Raw genomic sequence first — 24,912 nt, 5'->3', positions numbered from 1 at the left:
TTGAATTCAAATTAACACAAGTGAGACAATTGTTACTCCAAACACTTGCTGACAAGACACGGATTAATCCTATGCATTCAATTCTATCTCATACGTTCGGGACAATTTAAAATTATTCACCTTGCAAGCACTAAACATGTTAAGCATCAACTAGTCAAAGAATAGCTAAACACTTACTCTTTAAACCAAATTCAATAATCCTAAGAACCCTACGTAAGCGCGAGATTCAAAGAAAATTTACAATTAAGATCAAAATCCATTATCAAGTTATCATCTAAACAATTCCAATTGATAATTCATTACCACCACAATCCATCCCAATTCAAGCTAAAGAGGCATTAAATCAAGACTATAGAATTATCACTAAAGATGCACATAAAGTAATAAATTCATTCAATTAAATAAGTAGTAATAACGAACATGAGATAAAAACGAGTATAGAATAAATCACGAAATCAAAATGTCATACTACGTGTTTGGAGTAACACAAGATTCTTAGCCTAACATAATTAAACCAAGAACAATGATAAATGGAGATAAAACCCTAGAAACCATGGAGTAAATTTAGAGTAGATGATGGCTGGAATTTTCTCCTTTCTCTTCTCTCTTAATTTCCTCACGCTCAATATTCCTCCAGAGCTTCTGCAGTTTTTCTTCTATCAAAAGTGGCGTCTCTCTCTGTGTCCTGCTCTCCAAAAAATGGCGTCTGCCTTTGACTCCTCTTTTATATCTTTTTTTCCTTGCCCAAGTATGTCTCGCCATCTTTTTTTTTCTCCAAATCCTAACTACTTTATTTTTTAATTCTAATTAATTGCTAGGGCCCAAGTTTATAGCTAATCAAAACAAATAGAACTCAAATTACACTGTATAATACGTATGTCTCCAACTTACATGTACATATATCAACTACTAAATAATAATTAATCTTTAATGATTAATTGATATATGATTTAATATAAAAATTAGGAGAAATCTTACCCCCAAACTTAAGTTTTTGCTCGTCCTCGAGCAAGGTAAGCAATCAAGCACAAAGGTTTTCACTTCAAAACAAGACTCATAATCTCCCAAATTCGTATCATAACAACTCTCACAAGTCAAGAGATTAACAAAGCTAACTCCACATTCTCCTTTGAACATGACTTAGAATGGAAGTATGAACACAAACTAGCTTCCTAAGATCTAGTTATCCAACAAGCAATCCAAGTCCAAGCAATGACTCTAGTGTCTCAAACCATCGTTGCTAAATGGTCAAAAGAAGTTCATTCGGCTATTCTCTATTTTAAATCTATAAGGTCTTTCCACAAAACTCAAAGCAGAACTCATCAACAAAATATCAACACCTTTGCACAAATCAAAAGGTCTTTATTTGTGGTTGTAATGGGGCTTTTGGTTAAGGTGGGATATCAAATTTAGTTAGTAGCTCATTCCACCAAAATCAAGAATACTAGCACATCCCATAGGACAACATCTCCCAAAGCTTCATAATAATTAAGCATGAAATTTCCACAGCTCACCACCCCCAAACTTAAGATTTTTCAACATAACAAATCAAGCTACTACTTTTTTTTTCTTTCTTTCGAGCACTAATTTGAGTTTTTTTTTTGCCTTGACTTTTTCTCTATGAACAGGCTGCCTTCTTTTTATTCTTTTTATTTTTTTTAACTTAGCAACTTTGCACTTTATTTCTCAAGCATAAATTGGATATTACATAACAAGCATCTAAACTTATGGCCTTTTTTCTTGCCACCAACAGCAACTACCCAAAGATGTGCTAGCACCTCAATTTTAGTGACAAGGACTGAAAAGAAGGGCTAACAAAAGGAAATATCATGTAGGCTAGTATAGTGACTTCAAAATTTTAACAAAGAAAATAGGCTATAAGGCTCAAACTGGCTCGCTAGGGGTTCATATAGGGTCAGACATGTGATATTTTGGCAATGAGGCTTTTAGTCCTAATGCCTAGATCATTTTTGTGCATCGACATCAACAAATATATTCAAGTCCTACTCAAATTATGCAAATTAACCATATAGATATTTTTAACTCATTTTCAAAACCGATATAGTTCTCTCTCCTTAGCTCAAGAAATCGGACACCAAAGAACACTATTATTTCCTAAATTAACAAGTAAGACTCATTGTTCTCCAGAAGCAAGTAAGTGACAACTAAGTTCATAGCACTAGTTCACAGGAAAAGCTAAGTCCACTTAGTGACTCCCAACAACTATTGATCAAGTAACAATCCATAAGAAATCATTCTAACATGCACACACAGAATTCAGAATTTCAAACCTCCCCCAAACTTAAATTCTACATTGTCCCCAAGGTAGAAGACAAATATAAGGTAGGTATAAAGATACTCCCCTGTCATTGTGAAGCTCATGGGAGGGTGGGTCGGGCGACTCTTTTTTCCAACAGCAGAGATACGACCTCCATCTTCACTCCTACACAAAAACAAACAAAAATAAAAAATAAAAAATGCTCAATTCAAAATAAATATTGAGGGAAAAAATTGAGCAAACAAAACCCCCAATATATGAAAGCAAAAACAAAAGAACAATAAAAGACTTGGGTTGCCTCCCAATCAACGCCTTTTTTTATAGTCGTTGGCTCGACCTTCATCATCCTCGGTCTACACTTCGGACTCTCTAATGTGACCACCTCTCTTGCTTCATTATCACTTTCACCACCAACATAGGCCTTCTCAACATTGATGGTCAGTTGCTCACCATTAATTCTGAATGTAACAGAGTTATCATTTGCTCCAAGCAATACATCTCTTGTTGCTAGAAATGGTCTACCAAATAAAATTGCCACTTCTTTATCTTCTGGCATGTAGAGCACAATAAAATCAACGGGAATGATGAACTTATCGATTTTAACCAAGACATCCTCAACAATTCCAGTGGGCTTCACTATGAAGTGATCAGCCAATTGTAGAGCGATGTCGATAGACTCCATTCTTTCCACCAAACCAATGGTACGAGCAGTTTTCAATTCCATCAGTGAGATCCCTGAACCTTGGTCCAATAAACACTTTGTGAAAATTGTGTTACCAATTTCACATGGTATTATGCAACCTCCTGGATCTCTTCTCTTCGTCGGCATGATTCCAGATATCAGCTGTGAGCAATTCGTGCTCAATGCCACAATCCCCTCATCCTGAAGTTTCTCCTTATTTGCCATCATGTCTTTGAAGAATTTGGAGAATCTCGGAAAATTGGTGAAAAGATCCACCTATGAGATGTTTACATTCACCTTTCTAATCACATTCATCATCCACTCAAAACTCTTTTCTTGCCGCACTCGCTTCTTTCTCGTGAATGGATATGGAGGCGGTGGAATGTCGTTAGGAATACTGGACTTGCTCTTCTTAGGTTCTGTCTCATTGGCCTTTTTGTCTTTCTCTCCTGCTGTAAGTTTTCCATTTAACTTAGATTCATCGTCTTGTTCCTTGCTGCCAGATGCAGCCTGTTCTTGACCATGTTGGGCATCCTGCACCAACGCAGGACTTCCCTTCCATGCCTCGTCCGCCCCTGCGTGCGAGGAATGCAAGCCTAACATCTCATCCGCCCCTACGTGCGAGATGTCGGAAGTACATTGGTCGTCCATTAAAGGCATTGAATCCAAATTTCTTCCGCTTCTCAGGGTGACTGCTTTGCAATGTTCATTTCCCTTGGGATTGGGCATCGTATCACTTGGAATGGTGCCGGGAGTTCTTGTATGAGAAGCTGTAGCAAGCTGCCCTATTTGTGTTTCCAAATTCCTCATAGAAGCCTCGAGCTGTCTAAACTTCTCAATTGGTTTTCTTTGAAGAACTCATTCTCTTGTTGACTCTTTGACATGAAAGAGAATATCTGTCCCATCTGATCTTCTAGTGAAGGTTTCTTATCAAAACTAAGGGGTTGGGAGTTGTTTCTCCATTGGTTCCCACCATTGTTACTTGACCCAGCTTGATTCCAATTCCCTTGTTGTTGATACTTCCAGTTCTGATTATTGTTGTTGAATTGACCTCCTTGGCTAAAACCTTGGCGGTTATTGCCTATGTAATTCACATCTTCGACTGTTTCTTGGGATTGGATCATTTGACATTGATCTGTGTGATGCCCACCTTGGCACAGTCCACATTTAACCATTGCAACAACTTGAGGTTGTGGGTTCAGCTGCATGGAAGATACTGCTTTAACCACCGATGACATTTGAGTGCTAGTATTAGCTAGTTGTGCTTCAACCGCTGTCATTCTTTCAGATTCTACTGAAGCTCCAAAGGTATTTCCTTTCTTCTCAACCCCTCTCCTTAGATTGTACCAGTTTCTTTGATTATCTGCTAGTTTTTGAAACAAGGTCCTCACTTCCTCATGTGTCTTATTATCAAGATCTCCACCAGTACTTGCATTTATAAGTCCCATGCTTTCATTGTTTAAGCCTTGGAAAAATTTGACAAGATCACGGCCAAGAGCAAAACCATGGCTAGGACACTTTCTCAACATCTCAGTAAACCTTTTCCATGCTTCAGCAAAAGATTCATCCTCTTGCTGCCGAAAAGATATGATGGCATCCCTCAATCTCTCGATCTTCATTGGTGAATTATATTCCAGGAGAAACTTGGATTTCAGATCTTCAAAGGTTGCCACATTGTACCCCGGAAGTGAGTCGTACAACTCTCGTGCTTTGTCTCTCAACGAAAAAGGAAAGAGAGCTCTCTTGATAATATCATGTGGCACATTCGCAGGTATGTGGTTCATGGTCAACTCATAGAATGCATTGAGGTGGCTTATGGGCTCTTCGTCTTCACGGCCATGGAACAAGGTACCACCATTCACCAAGCTGATGTAGTGAGGTGGGATGCTTATGTTATCCGTAGCATAGGCGAAATTTCCCGGGTGATCAACTCCCGATCTGACAGTATCGCCAAACTTTTCTACAGGAGGAGCATTGTTATTGTTTTCGGCCATCGACTCAGCTTCTGAATCACTGCTACTACTCTCAAAATTTGTCTCAAAAAGTGGATTTTCTCTCACTGGACTCTGATAGTCCTGATGTGTATCAACCACAACTGAATTCTGTCCTCTTCTATGATGTATCAATAACCCAAATTGCGGTGTACCCTTAGATCTGGTTCGCATCCACTGTTTTTTTTATTTTTCTGTTTTTAATTTTCTACAACACCTACACAACAGAAAAGAAACCAAGCACAACTCAAATATACCAATTCTACCGAAAGCGAGACTCTCGAGAACTTCGGGGTTAGTCTTAGAAAAATTGTGTGCTTGAATGTGTACTAGCAAACTTAAAATAAAACACAAGAAATTAGAAAGATACTACCACAAATAAAACACTCCTTCGTCTTCGAGTCCAGACGTGGTAGATGGCTATCACGCGTAAGAACACGAATTAAGTACCTATAAAATAAAATTAAAAAGATTAAATAAAAATAAAAGATAAGTAAAACAACCTATTGCCTTCCCCGGCAACGGCGCCAAAACTTGATGTGTAATTTTAGGTCTTTTTAAATCAGAATAGATATGCACTCAAGTTCACAAAATTACCCATAATATTACCACTTCACTACAAGAGTACAGCTTCGTGTGTAGTAATTTAAGGTGTCGATCCACAGGGAAGGTAAGTTCGTTTAACTCCAAATAAATAAAAATAACAATAAAGATGAAGGTTTTTGTTTGAAGTTTGTTTTCTGAAAATAATGAAAAATAAAGTTGAATTCAAATTAACACAAGTGAGACAATTGTTACTCCAAACACTTGCTGACAAGACACAGATTAATCATATGCATTCAATTCTATCTCATACGTTTGGGACAATTTAAAATTATTCACCTTGCAAGCACTAAACATGCTAAGCATCAACTAGTCAAAGAATATCTAAACACTTACTCTTTAAAACAAATTCAATAATCCTAAGAACCCTACGGAAGCGCGAGATTCAAAGTAAAATTGCAATTAAGATCAAAATCCATTATCAAGTTATCATCTAAACAATTCCAATTGATAATTCATTACCACCACAATCCATCCCAATTCAAGCTAAAGAGGCATTAAATCAAGACTATAGAATTATCACTAAAGATGCACCTAAAGTAATAAATTCATTCAATTAAATAAGTAGTAATAACGAACATGAGATAAAAACGAGTATAGAATAAATCACGAAATCAAAATGTCATACTACGTGTTTGGAGTAACACAAGATTCTTAGCCTAACATAATTAAACCAAGAACAATGATAAATGGAGATAAAACCCTAGAAACCATGGAGTAAATTTAGAGTAGATGATGGCTGGAATTTTCTCCTTTCTCTTCTCTCTTAATTTCCTCACGCTCAATATTCCTCCAGAGCTTCTGTAGTTTTTCTTCTATCAAAAGTTGCGTCTCTCTCTGTGTCATGCTCTCCAAAAAATGGCGTCTGCCTTTGACTCCTCTTTTATATTTTTTTTTCCTTGCCCAAGTATGTCTCGCCATCTTTTTTTTTCTCCAAATCCTAACTACTTTATTTTTTAATTCTATCTAATTGCTAGGCCCCAAGTTTATAGCTAATCAAAACAAATAAAACTCAAATTGCACTGTATAATACGTATATCTCCAACTTACATGTACATATATCAACTACTAAATAATAATGAATCTTTAATGATTAATTGATATATGATTTAATATAAAAATTAGGAGAAATCTTGGAGTAAAATTAGCATTATTTGATTTACATCAAAAGACAACAGTGCATTGAAGTGAGGAAGTCAAAGAACTGATGGAGATAAGATTGAAACTAAAACTAGAAACACAAAGAACAGAAGCAAGGGTTATAGATGAGTTTAAGATAATGGATCCAATCTGTGTGACTGGAGCAGCTGCACCATTAGGAAGGTGCACAGAGGCATTTTTAGTGGATGAATAGGTGCTAAACATGGATAAATCACAACAAACATGGTGAGTAGCACCAGTGTCTAGCAACCAATGAGCCTTTGATGTGATTACAGAAGCAACAAAGGGAGTGAATGAGATAGTACCTGTGAATGAGGCACAGTTTGTAGTAGGAGGATTATTTGGTATGGCTGAAGGTAGTGGAGAGGGAGTGGCAGCAGCTGTAGCAAGCTGAGTTTGCAGTAGATGAATGAGTTGCTGGCATTGCTCAGGAGATGGCACAGCAACACTGGTGGAGATAGAACTCTTCTCACATTCATCAAAACTGTTCTCCACATAATTGACAGATTTGGAGAAACTTCCACCATCCTTAGCATTAAATTTTCCTTTGCCTTTGCCAAAACTCAGTGGAAATCCATGTAGAACAAAACATTTATCCACCGTGTGGTTTGTTTTACCACAATGAGAGCATATCCTGTTCCTGTTATAAGACTGAGCAGCATTAGCAGAGTATAGTTGTTCACTCACTGAAGGAGTAACAACTGATGTATAAGATGAGTTTCCATCAATTGTGCGCTGCCTCTCCTCCTGCAAAACAAGAGAGAACACCTTGGATAAAGAAGGCTTTGGAATCATAGACAATATGCTAGACCGGATCTGTGAAAAACTGGAGTTGAGGCCGATCAAAAATTGCATGCATTATTCTTCTTCCTGATAGGTGTTCCATTTAGATGCACTATTGCATCGACAAGTGCCACAAATGCACCAAGTGATAGGCTAAGAATGCCTATACTCATCCCAGAGTATCCTCAGATTAGTGAAGTATGTGTTAACATCTTCATTCCCCTGCGTGAGTGACATTATCTTCTGTCGCAGTTGATAAACTCTAGCTGTGTCCAATTGAGAAAAGCGATCACGTAGATCGGACCAGATCTCGTGCGCATTATCAATATACATGATGCTCGAGCAGATCTGAGCTGACATGGAATTTCTGAGCCATGATACAACCGTACTGTTGCATCTAAGCCATGCTGAAAATAACAAATCGTCCTCAGTCGGCCGAGGAAGAGTGCCATTGACGAAGGCGATCTTATTCTTCGCCAAAAGAGTTTTGGTGACGGATCTACTCCAATTGATGTAATTGGATCCGATTAGAACGTGAGGAACTAGCTGAAAACTCGGGTTATCACTTGGATGGAGGTAATACGGGCTCGAGCTATCCTCAATTGGAGGAATTGGAGCCGCATTAGCACCACGAGGATTCCGAGCCGCCATTACAAAAAACTAAGAAGATGATGATAACCGGAAGCAATTTTGCTCTGATACCATGTGAAATTTACAAAAACTAAATCACACGATTCATTTTGATAATAAGAAAATAAAGAGAATTGAGAGAAAATAGAATATTATTTATAAAATCTCAATCAAAAAACAAGAGAGCTCAAGCTCACTATTTATACTACAATAGAACCTAACGACTACGTATCTGTGCACTCTATTATTGAGTCAAGAGATGCTGATTTTGACAATGAGGATAGATTCACGTCTTTACCTAAACCTGGAGGCATGATCGCAAGCTCTAGTAACTCTGATGTGATTAATAAAGTGATCAATGCACCTCCTGAGGCTAGGAGGAGTGGTAAGAGCAAGAAAAGCTAAGTCTTTTGGTGATGATTTCCAATTGTACTTGGTAGAAGGATCAAGGAATGAAATTAACTTTCAATATCAATATTTTTTTAATATTGGTGATGATACAAGAACCTACAAAGAAGCTATGGCATCGAGGGATGCTGCATTTTGGAAAGAGGCAATCCAAGATAAGATGGATTCTATAATCCAAAATAATACTTGGAAACTGACTGATTTACCACCTGGGTGTATACCTTTGGATAGTAAATGGATCTTCAAAACGAAGATGAAGGTGGATAGAATCATAGACAAATATAAAGCCAGATTGGTTATCCAAGGATATAGACAAAAAGAAGGAATTGATTTCTTTGGCACCTATGCTCCCGTTGCTAGGATTTCCACCATTAGATTATTGTTAGCACTTGCTGCTATACATAATCTTATAATTCACCAAATGGATGTTAAGACTGCCTTTTTGAATGGTGAATTAGATGAATAGATTTACATGAAACAACCAGAAGGCTTTGTCATGCCTGGTAATGAACTTAAGGTATGTAAATTGGTAAAATCTCTTTATGGATTAAAGCAAGCCTCCAAGCAATGGCATCAAAAGTTTGAAGACGTGGTGTTGTCTAATGGTTTTGTATTAAACCAAGCAGACAAGTGTGTATATAGCAAATTTGATACTACTGGTAAAGGGGTGATCATTTGGCTATATGTAGATGACATGTTGATATTTGGTACTGACCAAGATCAAGTTGATAAAACAAAGGAATTTTTGTCATCTAAGTTTGAGATGAAAGACACGGGGAAGGCTGATGTGATTCTTGGAATTAAGATCACACATGGAGAACAAGGAATTTCCATTTCTCAATCACATTATATTGAGAAGGTGCTGGAAAAATTTAATTTCAAAGATTGTTCTCCAATTAAGACTCCTTTTGATCCTAGTGCAAAACTCGTGCCTAATAAAGGAGTTGTTGTGAATCAGCTTGAATATTCAAAGGCTATTGGATCACTCATGTATGCTATGATTAGTACTAGACCCGATATAGCCTTTGCAGTTGGAAAATTGAGTCGATATACTCACAATCCAAGTTTAATCCATTGGCAAGCAATGAATCGAGTATTTAGATACTTAAAAGGAACCATGTATTATAGTTTGTCTTATTCTGGATTTCCTTCTGTTCTTAAAGGTTATTCGGATGCAAGTCGGATTACCAATATGAAAGATCATTCTTCCACAAGTGGTTGAGTATTCCGTCTTGGAGGTGGTGCTATATGTTGGGCATCAAAGAAACAAACTTAACTAATTCAACAATTGAATCAGAGTTTGTGGCATTAGCAGCAGTTGGTAAAGAGGATGAATGGCTAAGAAATTTAATTTATGAAATTCCATTGTGGCCTAAACCGATATCACCTATATCTATCAGATATGATAGTGCAGCTACCTTGGCTAAGGCATATAGTCAAGTGTATAATGGAAAGTCAAGACACTTAGGTGTTAGACATAACATGATTCGTGAACTTATTACGGATGGTGTGATATCTGTGGAGTTTGTGAGAACTCATAACAATTTAGCCGATCATTTAACCAAAGGGTTAAGTAGAGATCTTGGAGGCGTACCAACCACCCCATTTTGATGTGGATGCATACACTCGTCCCTCCGCCCCGAGGTATTCGCAGGGATTATCCCAAATTATGGAGAATTTTCTGAATGAACCCACTCCGGAAGGAGCACGAGGCGGTGGAAGCTCCGGGGGTCGCGCATTCGACGCCGTGGAGAAAGAGGAAGAGGAGAACGCGAAGGAGGAGGATATCGGTCGTCATCCATACAGCCGCAAGGAGACGATGACTCTATTCAACACTTGGGTCAGCGTCTCGTACAATCCCATCGTCGGGAATCAACAAACCCGCAAGTGTTTTTGGGAAAAGGTCATCGACGCCTACAACGAGAACAAGCCGAAGGGGCCGCCGCCGCACCATGAAGATGATTCGCAGTCATTTTGACCGAGTCGACAGAGATGTCAAAAAATTTTACGGAATCTACAAGAATGAAGTGGCGAATTACCAAAGCGGAGCCAGTGGAGCCGACATTCTGAGAGCGGATTTGCGAGTCTTTTTTGACGACAACTGCAAAGAATTCAAACACGTCGATGTCTAGTCTAGCACGGGCTCGAGCTCGAAACGCACGAAGAACACAGCGGGTGGCCAATACTCGTCTAGTGAGGGCGGGTCAGACAACACCTTACAAGAGTTTTCCTCACAAGAGGTTGAGGGCACGACCACCGATGCAGGGGGTCCTCCCGTGGGCGCCGTCGGCCGCAAGGGACCAAGACGGCGAAGGCGGCTAGAGGGAGGAGGGGCCGAGGTGAATCAAGCCAGGCTGGCTCGGGCTCGGGCTCAAACACCCTATTGTCCATGTACTTGACCTCCCCGATGGCTGACACTTCCCGCATGACGCCTCCCCAATATCAAGCTCATCTTGCCGGAATTGAGTTTATGGCAAGACAAATTGGTATTCCGCCTCTAGGTAGCTTGACTGCACCGCCACCGCCTTCGGGGGATGATTCGCTGGTGGAGTAGTTTTTATAAATTCTATAAAATTGTATTTTAAATTATGTAATTTTTATTTTTTTTAGGATTTTAATTATGTATTTTTTTTTTAATTTTAAGCTGTAATTTTATGTTATTTAATGAAGTGTGTTTTTATTAATTGAATTTGTTGGAAATAAAAATAAAAAATGAAATTGAATGAATAGTTAAGGGATGAGATAGTTAAGAGATGGAGGGTTGCAGGTGTTGTCTCTTAGTTAAGAGATGAGATGAAAAGTACAGTGAGGCTCATGAATAATAAAGAGATGAGACGGTTAAGAGACGGATAAGGGACAACGTTCACGATGGCATAAGGCCATTTACAATAGTGTCCTTAAAAATTTCCCTATAAATCCGTTTATCCCTGATTCCCTGCCATGCCAGCTTTTATCTTCCAGTCACAACAATTGCAATAGTACTATAAATTATTCCCTTAAAATCAGCCCATGCCAATTTTCACCACTACTTTTCATTTTTTTGGTGTTATAAAATAAAAGAAAATAGAAAAATAACATAAATTAAAGGCAGGGAACATCGGAGTTTCGTTGGGATTTGTTGGAAAATCACCAAGCTTCTTTTTTTTCTTTCTTGAGAATGATAAATGAGATGAGAGATCAGAGAAGAGATTGAAGTGAAGGGGCGATAAATGGGGTGAAAAATAGGATATTTATAAAATAAAAATAGTGTAACAAATAAAAATAAATGAAAATCGATGGAATTTTTGGCCGAATGTGCTGTAATAGCGCAATCGAGCACCTATCAATCCGTCCTAGCCGATCGGCGCACCCTATCCTAAGGGCAGACGACTAGGCGAACCCATGCAATAGTGCTTATAAACCCGCCGATTGCTTAGGGCGAAAATATGGGCGCTATTGTGAGTGTATATAATGTACTATGTAAGTAATAACCTAAATTCAATATCCCATATATAATATCAAAATGATAATATGTAAGTATATTTCGAATTGTGCATGTAAATATTTGTTGGATATTTTTACCAATGTGATGTTATTTTTGTATTTGTATAGCACTCGAACCAACAAAATATACAACTTTCCATCTTTTAACTTTAATTGACCATATTTAATTTTAGTTATGTACTCCTTTTTAAGATATGATTGAAAGTGAAACTCAAAAACTTAACATAAAGGAGGCATAAGAAAGGATGAAATAGGTAAACAGTAATTACTCTACACTTATTCACATATTATATCTATATGATTATGTACTGTTAGTCTGTTAATATGAAAATAACATTAGAAGTGGTTGTTTTAATTAAGATATAACTCCAATATATAATAGGTTGAACAACCAATATAGAATCTGCTGCTAGAGTTAAATTGGACAATATCGTAGATATGATGTTGACCGTGGAAGTGGTGATTAAATAATTCGAGATTCCTAAATTAGGAAAACCGATTATTTTGAAGTTTTATAGTTGGACCAAATAATTTCCTAAGTGATACGTGTATTCCACGTGGAAAAAAATGGTAGGCAGATAACCTTAGTAATTTGAGCAGGTAAGTTAGATGATCCAACTTTATCGTTTTCTTTTATATGAAAATTGAAAACTCAGTAACTCTGTAGTTTAATGTCATCCACACAAAAAGTGACGAAATGAGACAACGGAGATGAACATAATCAATATCAATAAATGTTATAGACTTCTAATAGTAATTATTAAAAACTAATTGGAAATTCACATTTTAATGCCCCGACATTAAACAAAGTTATATAGTATAAACAAAAAGCACCCCAGTCCCCACTGAAGTCGAGTTCTAATCACAAATTTCTCAATCGACTATAAGACACTCTCGGTTGATATTTGGTTTCCTAGATAAAATAGTATTAAAATATAATCTATGATTGAGTTTTGAGATTATTTTAGTTTAAGAGGATTAATCATGACTAATTATCCCATGATTATCCATCTAGAATTGAGATATGAGATTAAATCTCATGAACCAAACACATTATATATTTAAACTCAGAATAGTATCTTGTAAACCGAACACGCTCGAAGAGATTAATTTTAATGATTCAAATATGATTTTCATTTGTGTATGGAGTACACAAATACAATTTTCATGTCTGGGCTGATTTACGATTTAACCATTGGCCCGATCATAATCCTAAGTGATTGTTGTTTCTTGATTATGGCTTATCCTCACTAAAATATTATCAAACTCGTTTTTTTTAATTGTATTAAGGAGTATTTAGTTATCGTAATATCAAAAAGCCCAATTTATTCCCGTTTCCTAGCTAAGTCGTGTAACTTAACATTCTTAATTAAAAATTTACTACTCTCCTCGTTCTCTTATAAGCAATTCGTTTTTTTATGGATGCCCCATGTAAATCGAGCTGTCCCTCTTCTCTCTTATTTTATTTTATCTCTACTTAAAAGAAACAAATATCTTATGACGGGATGAAAGGAGTAATAGTACTATTTTTGGAAATTTCGCAAAGGCCGGGAAAAGGCACTTTACTTGTGAAATATAGGAATTATGTAAGTTTTAGGAAATTATAAAGTGATCTGTGATACTCAAAAGGTTTATTTAGAAAAAAGAAAAAAAAGCTTCAAATTGTAAGCTAATATCTCATATATCTCAATAAATAATCTTTTTCTTACTAAAATAAAAAAAATAATTTTTTTACAATATAAGCAATTCAAAACATAATTTTTTGTACGAAACCAAACCCGAAAACCCGAATTATATCATGCAAAAAGCCACAATTCATAGCATTTAATACTTGATTCTCTTTACTATAATTATGTTTGCGTGATGCTAATAAAATAACATATAAATTATAAAGCATGGAACAATTCATAGCATGCTGTAGAGATATGAGGGTATTACAAAATGGTACTACGAGGCTGATAACACTTTGTTCTGAGTCAACCATATAGTAATTTTTTTAGCATGTTTCCACAATGATTAGATTTTATTTGGTGCCACTTGTGATTAATTTACACTTTCAGTTCGATAAATCTGCACTAATTGATTCTCAATTAACTTTTTAATTCATCTTAGTAACTTTTTCTTTTTTGCTTTAGTTAATAATTGATCAAGAATGCCACAAAGAAATGCTTTTAACAAATTGAGTAAGTATCTCATTAGAGTTTAAGCATGATATATTGGAACTGATTAGCCCCTACATCATGAAAACATGTGTTTACAGTATTTTTGTCCAAATTCAATTGATAATTTTTCGAAGTTCTATGTGAAATTCTAATGTACCAATATTTAAAATCTCTCAACATTAGCAATATATAAATCAAATTTAATTTCAATAAAAAGAGAAAAAAAATTACGGAAACATGTCTCTAGCCTTTTTTGAATACTTTCAATAGCCAAAGCCCAATAAGTAAAATTGGAAAGCTTCCATAAAGAGCTTTAATTTGTAATTGTAATACTTTTAAATTTTACATTAGATTTCGAAGAACCAAGTTTTCAAGTATGAAATTTTTGCTACGCCTAATTCCAACAAAAAAATATACTAGTACTACTATATTTTTTATTAAAAATTATAAGTATAGTTAAAATATAGAAATAGTCTTTGTATTTACTAGTGATTGGACTTATTTCTATTAAACCACAAACTAAAATTTCAAATATAACCAATTACTAATAATAATAGTAATAATATTTTAGTAATTTATTACTGCAACATAAAATTATGAAAATGGCAATTATTTTTTAATTATTGGGAGGCGAAAAACCACTATAGCTATGTCAATGATTACTATATACCTAATTCTTCTGTGGTTTAGGCAGATCGCCTACTTTTTTTATCGCCAAATGAAGTATTGGTGACTCACGAATCGTGAGATCATGTCTAATTAATGCTAATAGTTTTCATGATTTGTAAATATATTAGTAATTGTTTATATGGGCGCACCCTTGCATGTATAGACATGTGCCTCTCACGTCAATTTATAGCAACAATAAATAATTAAATACATCGTCGAAGATTAGCATGATACTTGGGTTAGATTGTAAAAAGCTTTACTTACATTCGATATTAATAATTAATTTACTTTATATAGTCAAGTAGTATAAATATTCCTCCCATGCTGTTTATGGTAGTGTTTGGAATTCTGAATAGCTCAATTTTATTAATTTATATAATGTGTGTATATACTATATATTAATTGGAAGGCAGCATATCATGTGAGTTGAAATGACTTTAAAAGGTATATATTAATAGTATATATTGGGAGATTGACCAAAAAAAAATCTTTTTGTGAGCCAAACATAATCTGAATAATCTAAAATAGTTATAAATATGTCAATGATTCAAATTTTTATAAAGAAGGAATTTTCATAATTTATAGTAGTACTAGATTTTTATTATTTTGAACCTCCAGACTTTTACAATTAAAGAGTTGATATTAAATTAGTTCCCTGTTCTCGTGAGAATTAATGGTTTTCGTTTGAACCATTTTTACAAAATATTACTCCCTCCGTCCCCAAATAAGAGTCGCTAATTTCCTTTTTGGGCCGTCCCCCATTAAGAGTCACTCTTCATTTTTACCATAAATGGTAGTAGGTCCCACATTCCACTAACTCACTCCATTCACATTTTATTATAAAATCAATATAAAATAGTGGGTCCCACATTCCACTAACTTTTTTCAATCAACTTTTCTTTACATTTCTTAAAACTCGTGCCCGGTCAAACAACGACTCCTATTAGGGGACGGAGGGAGTATTAGCTTGCATGAGCAAATTAAAAGAAAAAAGTGAAAAATAATAATAGAAGTGAATATGCTAACAACCTACTAGCAAGTAAGTTAATATTTGATATTTATGCTGGTACTAAAGTTAGGTCACCATACCAATTTAAGAGCATCCACAATAGGAAGGACTTCCCACGTACTAGCACTAGGACTTCCTAAAAACACCTTCTGCCACGTCACTAGGACTTCCCACCCCACTATCACATCACTAGGACTTCCCACTGCATAATAGTGGACTGCTACTAGGACTTCCCAACAAACAAATTCACATTTTATATACGGAATTTAAATACGGGATTAAAATTTCGACACCAATACGAAAAAAATGCAATCAGAATTTCATTAAATTAAAAGCAATAAAAAAGTACAATTAAAAAATCAATTTCAAGAAATTACATTATAAATATCAACGTGCATTCTTTCGCGCCCACAACTCTTCAATTATATCCTGCTGGAGTCGAATATGGGCTTCTTGTTGGCGCATGTCGGCATTGGGTTGGAGCCGCCCAGCGTCATCATGAGGTATCCACATTCGTACATTGGCGGTGGCCACGCCGTGGCTTGGCCCGACGACATCTTCATTGGTCCAATCAGTCAGTTCTGGACCTTTTTGTTCGACGATCATGTTGTGCATCATAATACATGCGTACATGATATCAGCAATGCAGTCGTCATACTACAAACAGGTTGGACCCTTCACCGCCGCCCATCGAGCTTGGAGCACACCAAATGTCCGCTCCACATCCTGGCGCGCTGACTCTTGTCGGCTCGCAAAGTAGACCTTCTTATCTTCGAGCAGATATCTGATTGTCCTCACAAAGACGGGCCACCTATGGTATATCCCATCCGCCAAATAGTAGCCCATATGATGTTGGTTGCCGTTGGCGACAAAACTGATGGTCGGACCAACGCCCTGGCACTGCTCGTTGAAAAGGGGCGACGACTGGAGGACGTTGACGTCGTTGTTCCCTCCGGCTACCCCAAAATATGCATGCCAAATCCAAAGCCGGTAGTCAGCTACCGCTTCGAGGATCATTGTGGGATTCTTGCCTTTAAAGCCGGTCGTGTAGTGACCCTTGCAGGCGGTGGGGCAGTTCTTCCACTCCCAATGCATGCAATCTATACTAGCCAACATCCCAGGAAACCCGTGCACCGCCCCGTGCATATCCATCAGTTCCTGGCAGTCTTGGGGGGTAGGCTTTCGCAGGTACCTCTCCCCGAATATTTGAATGACGCCCTGACAAAAATACTTGAGACAATCGCGGGCAGTCGTCTCGCCGATGTGGAGATACTCGACATGTCGGTCGCGCCTCCGTAAGCCAACTGCCTAATTGCAGCAGTGCACTTCTATATAGGCGAGTGACTGGGTCTGCCACTCGCATCCTCCCTGAATCGGAAGTACTTGTACCGACGCTCTAAAGCGTTCACGATATGCATAAATAGATCCCGGTGCATCATAAAACGCCGCCGGAAGAAGTTGTCCCCAAATCGCGGCTGCTCAGCGAAATAGTCGTCAAACAACCGTTGGTGTGCAGCGACGTGGTCGCGGTGTACTACACCTCGATGCTGGATGGGGCGAGGTACCGCCGGCTGCTGCTGCTGCAAGGCCTCCCTCATCAGGCGATTTATCTCAGCGGACGTATAGGCCCGTATCTGTTCGCGGATTTTCCGCGTTGCTTCACTATCCCAGCCACCACCACCCGCACCACTACCATCAGCACCACCACTATCACTATCCATTTCGGGATGTCGAGAACTGTAGAGTGAAAGAAGAGAAACTCGTTAATACAAGTGGTGTGAATGAAAACGAACCGAAACGAGCCGTATATATAGAGTTTAAAAAAATCAAAAAACCGTCTCGTCCGTGCGCTCGTCCCTTGGGTGCAGCAATAGCAGACGAGAGGGCGGACGAACTGATGGACGAGGGGTCGTCCGCGTAGCTCCTTTGCGACGCTCTCGCCAGTCGCAATAGTGGACGAGTGCGACGGACGAGCGGCTCACCGGTCGCTCGTCCGCCGACTCGTCCACTATTGTGGATGCTCTAAGTAAGTTAGTTAAAAATGACCCAGTGCTTAAATGGACGACGGTAACCATGCATGCATAAATCATAATCAAAGGACATTAATTGAAATCTAAGTAATGACTTCTTTCAGTTGAGATTGTCGCACAATGTTTTTCCCAACACATGCAAGAAAACGTTTTAAATCATTACAAAATGTTCTCATCGCAAAAAAAAATACTAATAAGAGTAATATAAATAATACTAGTAATGATGATGATCATCATAATTGAGATAGTACTTGATACGAGTCTTATACTATTATTATTTAGTTTAGATATATTAGGGATTTGCATATCTTTTCTTATATTTATTTCTTGTTCCATAAGCTAGTATTCTAGTATTATAAATAGAGATATGTTGTTATCATTTTATTCATTCAGTCAATTAATAAAATCGGTATTTCGCCCAACTTGGCTTGAATCACAAAACTCTATTTCTCTATCGCTGCCGACGAGAATCTCTCTCGCGCTCAGCAACCCCCTTCACCGGAAGAATCGCCGACCCAAACCTCTTGGGCGCTCGACAACTCCGGCGTGTGTTTCTTGATTGTGTGGAATTCGACGTTAAGGAAGACGTGTCCCTTAACAACTGGTGCTTTCATCCAGAGCTCACCCTCCGCAGCACTACCATCGCCTACCGCCTCTCTCTTCCACTCCAAAAGTTTTTCCTAGGAGGATCCGGTCCATCAGAAACAACCTCCTTAATCTTGGTAGACTCGAGCTTCTCCTCAATCTTCTTCCAATCTTGGCCCTTCTCCTTCAACACCTCCTCTCTTGGCCTCGCCTGGCCAAACGGATTGCTCCCTGCCGGCCTCACGGTAACAACAACTGGAGAAGCAATCTCAGCCTTAGGCTTCTCCGGAGCAGTAACCTCAATCACGGGTAGTGTGCTAGGCTGCAAATTCAATCTAGGCCTACTGCCAACACTCACCTCCTCTCGTCTCCTACCCCAGCCGCATCACCACCATTTCTACCACAATCACGCTTCAGTCCGTTGACACGTCATACAACTACGCCGGCTATCGCCGTCGTCAATACGACTTCCCTCAGGCCACACAGCCATTCCGTCCCTACCAGCCCGTCCAACCTCGCCGTGTAACCAGTTGGGACCCTCCGAGTAGCCGGGTGGAAGTACTCTGTCCGTCGTCGTGGCCTGATCCAGAATCACCCTACGTCTCACACCACTTGGATCCACCTGATCGTCGCCCACGGCCGAGATACCAGCCCATCGGGTACCGCGATCGCGCGCAAGACGCTTGGCCCCGACACCGCGGTGGCTACGTCGAGAGGGGTGGACACCTATCTGATCGCGGAGATCATCAGAGCCAATTAGGGTTTGATCGCCACCCGACACCCGCAACACAGCGGCACTGCCCGACCTGCTGGGACCCATTGGCGCAACAGCAGGACCTCGGCTACCTAACCTTTGACCGGCCCCGACGCTCAAAGACGTGCTGGGACCGACCTCACCCTCAGGAGAAGGTGAGAGAGCTGCGAGTCCAGCCCGCCTCCCACCGGCCCCGCTACTCCACCGAACAGCCACCGCGGGACCTATACAATCAGCCCACGCGTGTGACCAATCAAACTCCGGACCAGCCTCCATGCTTGCCTACCTGTTGGGATTCGCCGGAAGTGCTGCACGCGCAACCTATGTACCAGCCACCGCAGTGCGACCGATCGTTGGGTCACCGCACAACGACATTTCCTGTTGTTGCTCCCAGTCTCAAGGTTCGTTCGTCTTGCCCGGCACAACTAGCTGCCGTAAGTTGTTCGGTGTATGTTTGATCCAGGAGGAGTTGTCTCGCCGAAGCTTCGGATTTCAACTCTCCTTTTTGCTTCATGGTTTCCACCTTGAGGACAAGGTGGATTTTAACCGTGGGGGAGTTGATACGAGTCTTATACTATTATTATTTAGTTTAGATATATTAGGGATTTGCATATCTTTTCTTATATTTGTTTCTTGTTCCATAAGCTAGTATTCTAGTATTATAAATAGGGATATGTTGTTATCATTTTATTCATTCAGTCAATTAATAAAATCGGTATTTCGCCCAACTTGGCTTGAATCACAAAACTCTATTTCTCTATCGCTGCCGACGAAAATCTCTCTCACGCTCAGCAACCCCCTTCGCCGGAAGAATCGCCGACCCAAACCTCTTGGGCGCTGACAACTCCGGCGTGTGTTTCTTGATTGTGTGGAATTCGACGTTAAGGAGGACGTGTCCCTTAACAGTACTGCACCATGATTTTCTATGCCTCGTGTTCCAGCAGTTTCAAAAGTCCAAAGTGTGCTGAAAACTATTGGCTGAAAATTCAATAGCAGTTTTAATTTGAAATTTATGATAATTTGGTAGAAGAGGAAGCATTTAGTTAATTAGACAACTGTCCATGTGATATAAAGTTAACTAAATAGATGGCCCAATCACAAACTCCTTACATATAACCCTATTTATATATAGTACGTAGAGCAAACAGTGTAGAAACTTATTAAAATGCTCCCAATATTAAAATTAAAAGAGTTAGATTGATGTAGTATTAGTTCATAGATGGCCTCTTTCGGTTGTAGTAGTTTTTGTAAATCAAGCAATCCCTATTTCTCCTGCAGGAGCAAGGTACAACTTATTCCACAAGCTAGATTCCAGAATTTTGGAGATGAAGAAGGCATCTTTCATACTTTACAATGTTGTACTTTGATCTACAACTTGACCTAATTTCTATTGTTGAACAATTTTTTGGTGGAAAATCTCAAACACGAAAATAATTAAGAGAGCTTTATTTTGTGATTCATATATCAACACACACATAAAGTGGAAATTGGATGATTAATTTGGTTTTGTTTGTGGTATCCAAAATAATCATGTATCCATATATAAAATAAATAATTATATGTCTAAATTGATGTTCAAAAATATATTGACTTCTTTTTCTCTCTAATTAATATCTAAATTCTCTCTAATTAATATCTAAATTGACAGGAAATTCTCGAAAGGCAGTGGATACGAACATGAGTGTTTTGATAAGGAGAGTGGAAAATTTGAGGATGAAGGAAAGGCTCAACACATATCATTACAAGATGGAGAAAAATGGATGGAACTACACATCCAAATACGACGTCGTACACAAACACAAGATGCATAATTTTCTTATTACCTCATTCCAACTTGCCCATATAGTTTGCACAGCCATTGTCCTTGTTTTTCTCACTGGCTCTCTTTCGATATTCCTAGTTTCCTTCATTTTTTCCCAAGCCATTAATTAAAATAATATACGTATGTATGTGTTTTTGTTATATATAGACTCTTTCTCCTAATATGTTAGTTATTTGTAAGAGTTTCTTGTTTAGTTTGTAATTTTAGTTCTTTTATTGGGAGGTTTGGCTACTCAGATTGGTAGACTACCATTCTGGGCAAGGATCTGGTCGTAACTAACGAGAACATTGTTAGAGCATCCACATCCTTGCTCTTGCCCAGAGTACGGGTGTGGGCCCGGACCCACCTTTATTCATTTTTAATTCTGTGTTCTTATGTAAGAGGACAAAACATACATTCATGCTCTTCTGCAAGAGCATGCTCAAGGGTTCCATCATTCTATTATTCAATTTAAATATTTCAATTACTAAAATCATTTTCACAATATTAAAATGCATTAAAAATACCTGAAATACTATTACAAATTACTAAAAAATTAAAAATTACATAATTAAAATCCTAAAAATAAAAAAATTGAATAATTAAATTTATAAAATTAAAAAAAAACACACTACTCGTGGCTGAATTAAAAAAACCCACTACTCGGTGACATAGGCTTCATAGGCGGCACAATATTGTTGATAGTATTCTTGTTCTTCGCGTTCCGCTTCCGCAATGATCTCGTTCGGAGCCATTTTTTAATTTAGACAGTGTTTGAGTGAGAGAGGAAGATGTAGGTTAGAGAAATTCAAAAATATGAGAGAAGTATGAGTGAGAGATATTTTGATGTAAAAAATGGATGATGAATGTGTGTATTTATAGATAATTTTGGGATAATTTTTTAAAATAAAAAAATAACTGTAATAAAACGGCTATATTTTTGGGAACCCAAAAATATTTTTTTAGATTTTGGAATTACTTTCGATTTAAAAATAGAAATTCTTCCGTTGGCCAATGGGGATGCGACACGTCAGTGTGCTCTTCGGCACGGCGGTGCTCTTGCCAACGAGCACGTCCGTGCCGTCGGCAAGAGCACAGCGGCGAGCACAGTACTTGCCGCGCCGACGGCACGACGGGTTCTCTTGCATTAGAGCACCGCTGCGAATGCTCTCATTAAATCAGTGCAAGTTGTCCGACATCGGTTAAATTCTCCCCCAATCTTTTGGGATGGACTCTCATATTTGGTCAGCTAACAACTTCTTAATCCCACAAATATAACAAATCAAAACGCAAAAAAAAAAGACAATAATAGTCTACTTTTTAAAAAAATATTTGGGAGAGGAAAATGATGGGATAATAAGAGGGCTATATCAAATATTTTTAAGTTGCAGAAGAAAACAACAATGACGTCCACTGTTTCGAAGAGGAAGAAGATACATACTAGAGCAAGAACACCTACTAAAAAATATTTTTTGCATCTTCCCGGGGTGTCTCTCATAATTGAAGCATCGCAAAGCTTTATTAATTAATTTGAAAGAGATTTTAATTTATTTAGCAACAAAATTATACCTATTACTCCTACTAGGAATATCACGAATAGCGTGGTTATTAATTTTTTAATATAAACTAAATTTACATGTAGATTCTTTGCACCAAGAGTTGCATGTAGTATAACGTGGGTGGATACATCCAATGAACCAAATTACAAATTAGCACTGCACAACATATTTCTAACTATTATAAAGCATTTTTAAAATTAAATGGTACCCCATATGCCATTTATATAAATGGAAGTTGAAACAAACCTAATAAAGTGCATCCGATTTTGTAATGATTTCTAATACATGTACAGTTTATATATATAATTATATTATCTCAAGTAAAAGGATAGACTTCGTCATTAATTATGATAAAAAAACTTTAAAGTTAACAATGACTAATATGGCAAGTTAGATAAAAGTAAACCAATTGTGGGATGACACTCTTCCTAGGTGTTTATACACTTGCCTCTCTTTTTCTTATGCACTTGGAAATCCATTGCTCTATTCATGCTTTTGTAGATTACATTAAAAGATTTTTGTTAAAGTGCTAACTAATTTAATGAGCAATTTGCTACCTACTTAATATATTGTGTATTAAAAATGTTAACACAATGACATGAGTATGTCAACACAAATTTGATTTGGCATTTAGATTGAAAAATTAATGGAGTGTAAGTCTTACTTTTATATATTAATTTTATAATAAAATGTGAGTGAGATGAGTTAGTGAAAGTGTGGTTCATTATTATTAAAAATAGTATAAAAAAGTAAATATGACACTTAGTCATGAACAGGCGGAAAAGAAAAGTTGAGACACTTTATATTCATACTTTTGTTTTCAATCTGTCAATCTAGGTTGTTATACGTATATATAACTATATATGAGTGTGTAGTGTGGGGTTTTGCTAGTTTGTTTTGTGCACATTCAAAGAATTAAACTAGAAATAGGGGTATAAAATTGTGGATACTGAATATCGAAATAGCGATTGTATTCAAAATAATGTAAATACTTGCGAAGATTTTTTTTTTCTGTCGGCATTGCTTAAAGCAATTGTAGCATTGGTGGTAAAGTTTGCTCAAGAGAGGTAGTAATAAGACAAAATGAACTAATGAATGAGTGATAAAAACTAAAGATAGATACAATATAGTTGTTGAGCAAATCAATATCAGCATCAAAAATAAAAATTAGAGAGGTAAAGAGAAATAATCGATAGATATAAATCATGGTGTAAATTTCAAAAGAAATATGGATTGGAGAACATTCAACTTAGTATAAATGAAAAGAATAAAATTAGGAAATGAGGTAAAGAGAAATAGACATAAATTATGAGAATTAGGTATAAATTATGGTGTAAGAATTAGACAATATATATAAACTTAAAATTACAGCGTAGATTCAAATGAGAGAAAAAAATCAGTCAAGTACGCTTCATAAATTTTAAATATTGTATAAATTCAAAAGAAATAATAATGAGTGAAGTAGACTAATATAAGTTTAAATTCAAATAATATAAAAATAAGTGATGGAGTACGTAAAAAATGAAGTGTATATTCAAAAAAATAAGAATACGTGTAAATTATATGTAGATTCAAAAGAATAAAAATTAGTGAAACATACTTAATATATGGTGTAAGAAATAATCAATAATTTTAAATTAGGTGTAAATTCAAAAGAAATAGTAAAAATAAGTGAAATAGACATAATAAATGGTATAAATGCAAATAATATCAAAATAATTGATAAATAATAAAATAAAGGTATAATTTTTTTTTAAAAAAAGAATAAGTTAAATAGACTTAATGTTGGTGTATGATTTAAGATATAAAAAAGAGTATATCAAGTTATAACCTATACCAAACTCATCATAGAAATTTTTACCACAAAAATGCAAGCCTATTCGTAACTCAGTAACTGGTAAGATCGTTGACCTATGTCGACCAAATTACAAAATTGAATGTGATTAAGAGTGTCCACAATGGTGGCCCTGAAGGCCACCATTTGTGGCCCGGCCACCATTCGTGGCTCTCATGTGGCTTCCGTAATGGTAAAGTCAACAAAACTATCAAAAATAACAAGGGCCACCAAATGTGGCCCTCTTTAAAAAAAATTAATTTGTTTATTTTTTTAATATTATTTTTTAATTTAAGTCTAATAAATTTTATTAGTTTTAAATTTATGATATTTATAAATTTAATTAAAGTAAACTAATGTGGATTGTAAATTAGAAAATTCACAACCTAGAAAAAATGTAACAATAACTTCGTTGTATTATATTGAAATAGGAAAATTATACAACGAAAGGAAACTCAAATCACTCTGCAGCGCCCCTTCTACGGTTCCA

At 37.1% G+C, this 24,912-nt stretch overlaps 2 protein-coding genes across 2 annotated transcripts; both read right to left on the bottom strand.

Moving 5' to 3' along the window:
* Positions 1–7,651: 7,651 nt before the first annotated feature.
* On the bottom strand, positions 7,652–8,149 carry LOC121754408. Its single transcript, XM_042149772.1, has one exon. It carries the CDS (start codon positions 8,147–8,149, stop codon positions 7,652–7,654), a length of 498 nt encoding a protein of 165 aa, XP_042005706.1.
* Positions 8,150–17,187: 9,038 nt separating this feature from the next.
* Positions 17,188–17,580, bottom strand: LOC121754407. The gene has a single exon (XM_042149770.1). The coding sequence runs from the start codon at positions 17,578–17,580 to the stop codon at positions 17,188–17,190; it is 393 nt and encodes a 130-aa protein (XP_042005704.1).
* Between the last annotated feature and the right edge of the window lie 7,332 nt (positions 17,581–24,912).

This window comes from Salvia splendens, chromosome 11 (assembly GCF_004379255.2).
Source record: "Salvia splendens isolate huo1 chromosome 11, SspV2, whole genome shotgun sequence".
NCBI classification, from domain to species: domain Eukaryota; kingdom Viridiplantae; phylum Streptophyta; class Magnoliopsida; order Lamiales; family Lamiaceae; genus Salvia; species Salvia splendens.
Note: the sequence above shows the minus strand (reverse complement) of the source record. Positions and strands in the feature narration are given on the sequence as shown.

What these genes read in the sequence shown, in the direction of transcription:
- LOC121754408 (XM_042149772.1), bottom strand. Translation starts at nt 8,149, where the DNA reads ATGGCGGCTCGGAATCCTCGTGGTGCTAATGCGGCTCCAATTCCTCCA.
- LOC121754407 (XM_042149770.1), bottom strand. Translation starts at nt 17,580, where the DNA reads ATGGATAGTGATAGTGGTGGTGCTGATGGTAGTGGTGCGGGTGGTGGT.